Source organism: Rhynchophorus ferrugineus, unplaced genomic scaffold, assembly GCF_030347505.1.
Source record: "Rhynchophorus ferrugineus isolate W39M unplaced genomic scaffold, kcgeb_rfMv2 rfM10, whole genome shotgun sequence".
NCBI classification, from domain to species: domain Eukaryota; kingdom Metazoa; phylum Arthropoda; class Insecta; order Coleoptera; family Curculionidae; genus Rhynchophorus; species Rhynchophorus ferrugineus.
In genome coordinates, this window is record NW_027472589.1 from 24,813,468 (window position 1) to 24,825,382 (window position 11,915).

Genomic DNA, 11,915 nt, shown 5'->3' on the forward strand with positions numbered 1-11,915 from the left:
CTGTATACACATTTCTTGATAAAACTAGATTTACTCACCGCATTTTCCGTACTGGATTTGCCATATATGCAAAATAGTTATTCTTTCTCTTCGCATACATTTTAACCAAATGATCATGTATATTCTGAATAATTATACACATATGTATGCATATAAATCTTTGACATTAATTAAATACTCACCTTTAGTTGTTTCCACTCTCTTCGCCAGGTCTTCGTAATTGTTAAATTGAATCATAATCCCACTTTCAGAAACTTTCATTCAATCACTCTCACTTTTAGAATCGATATTCAAATAAAAACCGCGGTTAATTTCTAATCTATCTAACACTTGACCACGATTCCACCATTTGTCAATTTCTTCATCAATGTGTCTGATCGAATTCATCCAAAGCGAAGGTGTTATTGTGGACAATGCTTTTTTCAACATATCCAGACCGTTCTTGCTTGCATGTCCTTTTCGACTAATAAATCTTTGGCTCACTTCATTCCATTTGGACAACCCCATAAATTCCATTCCTGTTTCCAGTATAAGTTATCAACAAATGTTATGGCTAATAAAACCTAATTAATTTATATTCCAACGTTTCCCTAATTCCATCAACTTTTGTTGTCTAAACACTATTTTTATTATCGCATTGCCATGAATGACCGTTGGGTATATTGGTCCTATTCTGAAATATTCATGTCTCATCTAAATACACAAATCGAAATATATTGTGATTTTACATGATTTACAACTTGTCCAGCAGCATATAAAGGAATGTTCGACATCCCTCAAATAGCTTCATATCTCTAAATTTTCTACGGATACTTTCTAGATTAACAGTTTCATCTGAAACAATTATATAAATTACATTTATATTAAAAAACTACTCACCGTTATACATGATAAATTTCATAAATCTTGAATCGAACATCAAGATACGTAGATATTTTTTTCGGTGATGTCAGTCATAGTATGCATACTAATATTCAGTGTAGCTGCAACACAAACAAAATATTAGCTATAAAAACACCAGCAGCTTAATATATAAAAATAGTATCAATTCTTACCTCTCTAACTCATTTCACTCGTAAGAACGGGCCCCCAATACCTCATTCCTGTTCGAAGTTATTTATTAGAGACATAATTTGTTTCTGACTGACTATTTATTTGGCCTTGGCATTTTCACCCCGAGTACTCACAAATATTAAGCAGCGATTTTAAATTTATCAAACCAAGCAAAGCGCCCAAACAATGTCTGTCGGTTTACAATCTCTTATTATCACTAATGTTTTGAAGAATTTTGTTCTGAAGCCATTTGACAATTGAACGAATTTTGCAGGCTGATTCGGTTTCAAGATCGAACGTATCAGAGAGGATTGTGTCTCTTTATAACCAGAATAAAATGAGAAGCAAAATATTGTCTGATTCTAAAACGAACTTACGAATTTCGACAGGCAATGCATTAAACATGTTTATGGCGTAAGTTCACTGTTATGTCCGAAATTGCTTTATTCCAAGCTAATATTTTATGATATATTTCAGCTGCAATAGTTTAACTTCGAACGAGATAAATTTAGTTTCGAATTATTCAAAATTTTGGTACCTTCTTTTGAAACATCCTATATTAACCCGTTTTTTTCACTGTAGTATCTTGAATTGTGTGTAATTCACAATAAATCTTTGGATATTCAAAAAATATCAAAAGTAATTAAGATTTCTTGCATTGTTTGTCAAATAGCAGAAATATTTTAATTCCAAATAACAATACTTGATTAAATACCGATATAAATGGGTACTAAATGTATTTATTTCTCATAAAAAGAATTATGTCAAAAATCTATTAATTATATTTTGTGGTGTATAAAAAAACAAATAAACACCAACTGACACTAGTTTATTGTCGAAATATTTATTTAAATACTAGAATTTTCGACGATCCAGTTATAGTATGTGGGAACTCTGGCGTAGATATTTGGTGTTACAATATCGGCTGTTCCACATCTATTGGTAATAAACGAAGCGACGCCTACCTGAGCACCATCCACAACTAAAGAACCTCCAAAATCACCCTGCATAAGAAAATCATGATTATTCATTGTCAAATCAAGAAGAAAATACCATGATACGTACTTGGCATACTCCACCACTTGATGCGGTCAGACACACGTGGTGATCGTCGTCGTACAGAACGCCACAGAAGGCGTTAGGTAAGGTCCTTACGTCCAATTTCTGTAGGGTGGTTGAAGTTGATCCGTCTTGCTGTAATACAATCAAAATAATTTAATTTCCAACTTATCTACATATTCTCTGACATACCGATAATTGACCCCAGCCTACCACAACTCCGTAGTGCACGTCCACACTATCAAACGACTGGCTAAGAACAACTGGTTCCCAATTATCTCCAGCTGGTAGAGCTGTAGCCAACTGAAACAATACTATAGTAGTACCATATAAAGTCTAAAACTCTTAAATACCAACCTGGAGTACTGCTACGTCGTATGTCAAAGAAACCGAGTTGAACGATTCGCATTTAATCGCCTCTACATTGACACTGCGTTGGGTGTCTTGACTAATATGAACTGAACCATACTGAATCGAATACGGAGTAGGATCTTTAGGCCTAATAACAAGAAGAAGCTTTATAATAAAGCCAAATATTATGGTACATAATTATTACAAAGTGATATATTCGATTTTATATGAATTTAGATTCACATTAAAGAACAGACCATCACCATCTAATATTTGCGAGTCCCTTAATAAACTTAATTAATTAAAGAATTCCAAGAATCATGTATTAATAAGAGGAGATGTATGAAAATTCCTGATTTAGACCTGAGAGAGCATTGCTGATTTTTAAAAAGTAAGTTATTAAAATAACATTTCTGGCGTTAATACTGTTAAATTATTAACTATCAATATGTCGGTAATTTAAATGATTGTATTTTAAAGTAATACAAATTTAGAATTTTAATATTGATAAAATAATTGTTTGTAGAAAATAAAACAAATGATGTTATTAATATGGAACATAGCAACGCTGATGAGGACTTTGTATCAATTGTTGTAGATATTACACGCTTGAATTTAAACAGAGCTATTAATTCATGAACTAAATGATATTACTTTTTTAAAAATGATTCATGATATAGTGAGATAAATTTGTAATGACAATGAAACATTAGAAAGAAAGGCGTGAAGTGGATATTATCACAGGCATATGGTATTTACACACATGATAAACTGGTAGAAGAATATCTGGTCAGAAAAAAATATCTGGTAACGTTAAAAAGCAGTCGAAAAAATTCTTGCTCGAGATTGAGTTGTTTTAATTAAATAATATGTAACAGGTCAATTGAAAAGTCCCCGGCTTACCATTGTAAAACATATACTTTTGGCAAAATTAGTTTTCTTTATTCAACATAATTCCCTTCAAGGGCGATACATTGATTATAGCGACCCTCCAACTTTTCGATACCATTTTTGTAGTACGATTTGTCCTTTGCTTCAAAATAGTGTTCAGTTTTGGCGATCACCTCTTCATTCGACGAAAATTACGTCCCAGCGAGCATTCTTTTGAAATCTGAGAACAGGAACTAGCTGCTGGGGACCAGATCAGGAGAATACGGTGGATGAGGAAGCAATTCGAAGCACTATTTCAGGATTTTCGCCATCGTTTTCACTGACTTGTGACACGGTGCATTGTCTTGATGAAGTAGCACATTTCTTCAAATGCGGCCGTTTTTCGCCCATTTCGTCCTTCAAATGGTCCTATAATGCTATGAAATAGTCGCTGTTGAATGGTTAAAAGAGATCTCACGCGGCACCCACTTTGTACCCATGTACACTTTCAGTTGATATCTTTAGAGCATCTGCTAATTCATTCAATTTCAATTTACGGTCATTCAAAATCATGTTGTGGATTTTTTTCATGTTTTCGTCGGTAACTACCTCTTTTAGGCGTCCACTGCGTTCACCGTCTTCGGTGCTCATTTCACCACGACTAAACTTAGCATACCAATACTATATGCTTGATTTTCATGGGAGAGTGTCCGGAAACTCGGCATCAAGCCAAGTTTTTGCTTCAACTATTTTTTTTCCTTAAAAAAGTAATATTTTTTCAACACGCGAGTTTCCTTTTTATCAATTTTATTTTCACAATAACTAAAGTTGCTTCACTTAAAATGATATAATTCACAAACTAATGATCCGACAGCTATCAAATTTATACACGCATCTTTTGAGGGTTAGGGCTAACCAAAAATAATATGGATTTAATTTTAGTAGCGCCATCTATGTGTCAGGCCGGGGACGTTTCAATTGACCTGTTAGCAGAGAAGAACAGAAAGTGTCAGGATGTGAATAACACATCATATCCACTCATTTATCGGATTTTCGATTTTCATATATGAGAAAATTTATTGCAATGCTGAGACACTATTATTAGAATAATGATTCAGTTTGCAAGTTCCAACGACTGAATCTTTTATTACGAGCATAATCGTGAAGGCGACGGAATGTTCTTTTAAAATAAGCAAGCGTTTTAATATCATTAAGACATTGAATACATACGTTGAATCGTCACAAACGCAATGGGCAGCTGTCAGGACAAAACGATCGTTGAGAATGGTTCCTCCGCAGACGTGAGCCAAGTTCGACCTAACGGATACCTTGAATTGTACAAAAAACATGATGAAGGATTGCTGGTGACAAAGTGTTGTTACAGCTACTTACCACATACTTGAATTCACCCTCTTGGGCGTCGGTGCCGTTAACTATCCTTAAAGGGACAGCTAAAAGAATTAAATTTGATTAGATTTAATTAAACAATCGAAAATTATTACAACGGTGAAAATAACGTATAAGTAAATCATCGTTTTAGACTAGAGACTGAGACATTTTACATGGGATTCATATTTTTATGTTTTAAAAGATAATAGGACAAATAATTTTCAATATATTTTTTAGTTTTCTTTTTTGTCCCCTTTTATCAACTAGGGTTTATCTGGACCGGACCTACTGGAGCGTGGCAACCGAATCACGGTCCTGGATATTAAAAATACCGATTGGCGAGTAACTAACTTTGGAGATCATCCCTAAAGACATCCGGTCTTACCCAGCCTTGTTACCAGCGTGACTGGGATCATTATCCTTATCGGATTTTGTACTCTTGCCTAAAGACAATCACGCATGTTAAACAACCACAAACATAAATTTACGACCATGCCCCAGCAGGATTCGAACCGGCGACTATAGCATCAGTCGGAGAACCGTCCTGTCGCCTTTAGCACAGCACCAACCAAGCCGGCCCATTGTATTTCATTACAAAAACTGCGTGAAGTATAAATGGTAAAAGCTGCTATTAGTGTATTAATATGTAACACTTTGTAAACATACAATAATCCGTAACACAAATGTAGATAAGTAAGTAAAAAATCTCATTATGTTTTATCTTCTCCCGTCTTGCATGTTCACTTTATATCTACACTTTCACATTTCGTTTATTAATACGTATAATGTATCATATCGTATATTTATCCACAGCATATTCAATTTTATTGTGAACTCAAAAATTGACTGAGGGATAAACGTCATCAAAACATTATTTTTTAATATTAAAAATCAACTTTGGAACTTCATCTCATTTATTTTATAAAATGTTTTAAAGATTATTAAAAAACTACTTGATGATCTACCAACGCGCTAATTTCTTTATTATTAATTTAATCCAACTTATTCGGCTCGACAGACAACAAACATAATAACACAAACTTTCTTAAATAATACTAAAATAATTACCTGTACAAGCTCCAATGAAAGCTGCAAGAATGATAAGGTTTTTCATGATGAGTATAGTCAGTGGTTAACTCTGCGTTTGAATAACAGTCCGTCTCAACAAGCTTTCTATTTATCCAAAGTTTTATCTAAAGTACAAAGGACCCACTTCTCTTAATCATGGACCGCGTCATGCGATGATTTTTCTCACGTTAATATCCTCAACGTGATTGGAGCGTTAGCAACAAAAACAATTGACTTTCATAATTATCTATAATTAATAGTTATCAAAGGCAATTAATTAAAATTAATTTTCTAGAGCCAGTTGGAGCGCTGTAGTCACTCTCAATCTATAAACTCATATTAAAGCTTGAGTGTATTTCTCACATCATCAATATCTAATAATTTGTCGGCTCTTCATTAATTAATTCGGTTTATGTCTTCCGGTGTTTCTGTAAGTCTGCCAGGCAGTGGCATCAGAACAATTTGAAATTGTTTAGTCAACTTTTAATAGTAGAATCACTTTTAAAGACCAAAATAAAGAATATGTTATTAAGAATACATAGGAATAGATTTAGGCTTGCTAATTTCAGCTCTATGTAAACTCCACAATACCTCCAATTTCATCTTCCAATCGTCCAATTGAGGTTGAAAACGTGGCGTATCAAAAGAAATGAGACAAAATCTACCTCTGTGATATAATGAATAATTTAATTTTTTTAAACAATCCGTATTATCCTAATCTCGTGAAAACATTGTCATATTAAACGAAATGCGTTTCGAACTGACTTTAGAGCCACGTATAATTCTGATCTGGCTTTTAGTGACTACTGGCTATAAGAGTAAAATTTCTACCAAAAAGCTGAATTTGCTTTTAAAAAATGGTTGTTTTTTCTGCCATTTTTGTTTTTTTTTTCTTTTAGTTCAAACTTTTTTAAAAAACGTATAAAAAGTTTTTAATCGCATTTGATAAACGAAAATAAATCTATAATATATAAGTTTATATATATTTTTATTTATATTTTTTTATTTATATATATATATATATATATATATATATATATCATTAATTATTAATACAAAACCTTTTACCTATTTTAACCTAGCGCAGTAGAAGCGACATTTTCCTTTGTGGATGTTTATGGAACCTAAAGATTCTTTGGATTTAAAATACACCATGGCATAAAAGAGATGCTGCCTTATCTATTAATATATTCTGAAATAGCTCTGACACGTGTTTGATTGAGTTTTTTGTGTAAAATTTAAAACTGTTTTGAAATACAGGATCAGATAAATAAAATACTCATGATACTTTAAATTATCTGATAGATATATGCAACGTGATGTGAGGAATTATGAGTCTAATGGTCTCTAAGTAAGTTCTAAAATAGTTTTTAAATATGATGTAACATCTCTAAATTGCCCCTTAAGTACCAGTACCTTGGAGTTGGTTCTTCTGAAAGTATTGCAATACAGCGTTGATCACCACAAGGTTATTTAATGAGGCAAATGACAATAAACGTAAACCATTGTCATTCAGTTCATCATCGCTACACTTTTGTGAAATTTTGATGGTTTGATTGTTTTGAGAATGTGTCCTGGTCTGGTGATATCCAAAAGTTGCAATGCATCAATATTCTCATGAGAATGGAGTCTGTCCTCATGTCCCCTTGCAATTGATCGATTTGATTTCTTGACTGACTGTGGGTTATCTGAAGTTATCGATATAGGTAGCCAGTCCTGTAGTATTTGGGTACGCCCACAATACTTCTCAGGACTTTGTTCTGAATAATTTGTATATTTTGTTTATTTTACTCTTTTCAGAATATCTTCATAATTGAACTCCGTATGTCCATATAGGTTTCAATATTTGCTTATATAATAGCAATTTATTCTTTTCTTCTTTATATGTTCCTTTCAGCGAAGTTTTGCATCAAGATCTGATTCGGTCTAATTGTAGGTGAACTGCAACTGCACAGATTTACTTTCGTTAATTTTTAGTTTCCCAGCTTGTGTCCAGTTATTTATGTTGTCACTTGCCTGTTGTATTTTGGTAAAGTAGATAACGCATTTGCCCCCGTACATTTCCTTGTAGTACACCTGCTTTAGCTTCTTTTATTGGAGAGTAAGCTTCTTCTTGTTTAACTATAAATATTCTGGTTGTAATATACGATTTTAGCAGTTCGGTGTGTTGTGATAACATTTTCTCTAGTTTATGAACAAGGCCATCATGCCAAACCTTATCGAAGGTCATCACGATATTTCGTCCTTGTTAAGTTGAGATGACATATTATTTATTTCTAACTTCAAGTTATTTTTGTCTCTAATTCGAGGAATAATATAAACGAACAAAAACGAGACCTTTTGAAAATTTTGCTAAATAATGGTTCTAGTGTTTCAAAAGTGATTTTAATATAATCCAATATAAACACTTCAATATACTTCACGCCACCTGACTTTTTTAATCTCATTATGTGTTGTTCATATCTCGACTTTGTTAGCTGTTACATTTTTCATTTGCATTTGGCCGGGTAATGGGTATTCCAAAAAGCTTAAACGTGGGACCAGAATTTTCCCTTCTAAATTTCTTTATTATTTGACTAAAACTCAGAGTTGATCCGTCAACATTGTGACGTTTTGATGTCACACATTTAAATGACGAATATACAAAACAACTTCGAATAAATTATAGCTGTCTTTACTGTTATGACTCTGTCGTCAGCAAATATTCGAAGTATTGTGTCTTTTGTTTTCTTCTTAAAGACACGACCATGCAGAACTCGAGCAGAAATAGTTTTAAATATTTAAAATGTCCCTTCATGTAAACTGATCTGATGATTTTAACTGGTCTGGACTTTGATACGTTCTTCCCGTTTTTCTACCACCTGCTGATATCCACCCTAATACTATACAGGGTGGTGTCAATATTTAAACACTATTTAAATTAATAAAGCATATTTATTTTTTGGTATTATATTTATTCAAATGATAATATTAATGACGAGATGCGAACAGGCACCTCATACTATAATTTTAATAATTTAATAATATTGTAACTGGAAACTGTAGCTTGACAAAAAAAACATGATTTTTTAAATCGTATACGTTAAATTTTCGCTATTCTTTTAGGAGGTTTAATGGATGCCCTAAACAATCTGCTCCAATAGGTGTTATTGATCCCAATTTTATGAATTCCTGAAGTTCTTCTAACTAGATACCCACAATATTTACGAAAGGAGGCGATTTCAATCGTAAGTCCCATAATTCTCATGCCATATGGCTCCGTAATGCAAACTATATCGTAAAGGATGATTGAAACCTGAACATCTGTATCAGTGAATATGGCGTTATCATCGGTAAAGATCAAATAGATTAAAAATTAGTAATATCATATTGAACGCCATTTTAGATTCTTTTTACGTATTTAAATTCATAACTATATTGAAAATCAGTGGAGAGACGACAGCTACTTATAAAGGCCCGAACCTCAAATGTTTTTTTGTTGATTTTTATAATTTTTAGAAGAACATGGTCAAATTTTTTAACAATCAATTAATTATTGAAAGTTATTAAATATCAAACTTGAAAAAAAAACTAACGAAAAAAAAACTAACGAAAAACTAACTAAATTAAATAACAAACTTGAAAGTATTTAGTTAATTTGACTTTTAAATTGATAATAGACAATATGGTTTGTAATTTTTTTATTTAAACAATAATTAAACAATAACAAAAATAATAAGTAGGAAATACATAATTTACATTATTTAATTTATTATGATACAGTGCCATATAAAAAGTACATTAAATTATTTCGTACATCCTTTACATGTTGTGGTTGTAAAACAGTGTTTAACATATTTTTCTAGTTTTGTGACTTTTTTAAATTTACTTTGGAGACATTCATAGCATACACTAGTAATCTTTTCCTCCCAGTTGAACCGAGCTGCGTCTGAGGTGTCACTGATACAAGAAGAGATTCAATCGCCACTTTCGTTGAGAAATGCCTCATAATTTGTGCATTATTCGAACGACTTTCAACGAATGGAGTACATAGCTCTCTGCCCAATTGCTGATAAAATAATCGTCGTTCATACGATTTTTTAACAATCATTTTATTACCCACATATAACAGAATATATGATGCAAGGCAGGCAATATAGAGAATGCTATAAATATTGCTATAATGCTATAAATATTGCTATAATATTGTAAAAAAATGCTAGGGGCCACCTTTGAGTTGATTTTTTTAGTATATCTACCAAGCATTCGGGTATTTAATTTCGGGTTTTTTCTTTGTACTATCACTAATTTTAGCTTCATGATGCATTAATGGTAGCATAATTACTACCTTATTTTTGGCACATAACTACATAGGGTAACTTTTTCATGAAAGCCAAAGACAGTAGATAATTCTTCTCGCGTTTTTGATACAGCCATTACTGGTGGAATGTATGCTTTATTTTTCTTCAAGGTGCCAACAATTGTCAAATTCCAAGATAGTAAAAATTTTGCTAGTGGAAGAATAGTGAAGAAATTATCCATTGTAATGTTTCTACCGGATCCTCTATACGGTGCCACCAAGTCTTTGACAACTCTTTCACCAACGTTTTTCTTACGACCATCTTTCGATTTTCCAGTGTAAAGCTGTCCAGTAAGTGGATACGAATTTTCAGCATCACATATCCACCATACCTTAATTCCATATTTAGCTGTCTTTGACGGAATATACTGAGTGAATCTAGTTATTCAGTACACTAATGACTTATAAAATACTAAAACTTATATGAAAAACGTTTTAACAATCAAAGGGATTGAAAAAACATGGAGAAACTTAGAAAATAGAAAAATTTAATCAAAAAAAAAAAAGATTTTATAGACCCAAGATAACATAAATGCAGCCAACATTATCTTACGAGGGCGAGTCAATATAAACGGTAATATTGTAAAATAAATTTACTCCTCAATTGTATACACAAACTAAAAATTTAACATTTTACAATGTAGTCATATTCGTGCTCTACACAGTTTTGCCATCGATTGTTTTAGTTGCTTTCGTCTTTTGCCTCCAAGTGATTCTTCCAAAGGCGCAAACAAAAAATAATCACAAGGCGACAAGTCGGGGCTATAAGGATTGTTCAACGGTTTCCCAGCGCCTTTCTTCCATTTGTCAAAACTGCGGTGTGTTTTTTTAAAGCCAAGTTGATTTGTGATAATGGATTAAACACTTCTATAGCTGATTCGGTATTTAATAGGCGATCGAGCATCGAATCCTCTAGGTCGGAATTACGTGCAAAGCTCTTAAAAAAGTTACAAAATTCTCTTAATAAATAATAATGCTATATTAATGTATTTATTGTAATTTACTGTATTGTTATTTGTAAGCAAACTACAGTCATACCATAAAATAAATATACTGTAAATATAAATACATAAATTCGGCACATTATTTTCAAGGTTGCGACTAAGATGGCAAAACCAGAAAGTTAAAGATAAATCGAATGGACTAGTCTAACCAAAAATAGCGACTAAAAGTAGTCAACTGAAACAATTATAGTAAAAAGTAGTTAGTTGATTAGAGTTTCTATGGTATTGTTTTTAATAATAAAACAATTATTGCCTTTTCCCATGCTGACATAAGGATTAGTGCGTTTAGAGATTAAATTAGTATTTATAAGTCAGTAGTACAAAAAGTAAAGTGAATTATCGATCTAGGAAGTGTTGTGCATCCGGATGCATAGATAGTAAAGACATTCTGAATCGTTTCCGTCCGAAGAAGTATTTGGTTGTCATTAAAAATAGTTGATAATGTAAAAAATCCCAAACCGATTGGATTAAATGTCAAAGAAATAGTTGATCATTACAGCGTGTTTTGTTGTTGGGGTAGGTTTATTCATATATATAAATATAATTTTTTTTTAATTTTTAGAAATAAATCCGAAAGCAGCTATGCGAACGACTATACACTTTTCTTTTTGGATCAATAGTTGCAGCTTCAATAAATTAATAGCTTTTTGGTGCACCCTATAATTATCTATACACCATAGAGAATCAAACAATTACCTACGTCCTTTCTTCTCTAAAAATTTGTAAGAGAAGGGATTCGTATATCACCGGCTGTTATTAGGACTAGAAAAACACTCGAACCG

At 32.3% G+C, this 11,915-nt stretch overlaps 1 protein-coding gene across 1 annotated transcript; it reads right to left on the minus strand.

Annotated features, from left to right (window-relative positions):
• Nucleotides 1-1,881: 1,881 nt before the first annotated feature.
• Nucleotides 1,882-5,896, minus strand: LOC143203892 (chymotrypsin-1). The gene is made up of 7 exons (XM_076416205.1): nt 5,791-5,896; nt 4,726-4,784; nt 4,564-4,661; nt 2,470-2,611; nt 2,305-2,415; nt 2,119-2,247; nt 1,882-2,057 (listed from the first exon to the last, which is right to left on the minus strand). Exons 1-7 carry the CDS (start codon nt 5,834-5,836, stop codon nt 1,902-1,904), a joined length of 741 nt encoding a protein of 246 aa, XP_076272320.1. The 5' UTR covers nt 5,837-5,896; the 3' UTR covers nt 1,882-1,901.
• Nucleotides 5,897-11,915: the final 6,019 nt, after the last annotated feature.

Excerpts from the sequence above, each read along its gene's own strand:
- LOC143203892 (XM_076416205.1), bottom strand. The coding sequence starts at position 5,836 with ATGAAAAACCTTATCATTCTTGCAGCTTTCATTGGAGCTTGTACAG. Across the intron at positions 2,612-4,563 it reads TGCGTTTGTGACGATTCAAC|GCCTAAAGATCCTACTCCGT; the intron begins GTATGTATTCAA and ends TCTTGTTATTAG. Across the intron at positions 2,058-2,118 it reads CAAGTGGTGGAGTATGCCAA|GGTGATTTTGGAGGTTCTTT; the intron begins GTACGTATCATG and ends TTTCTTATGCAG.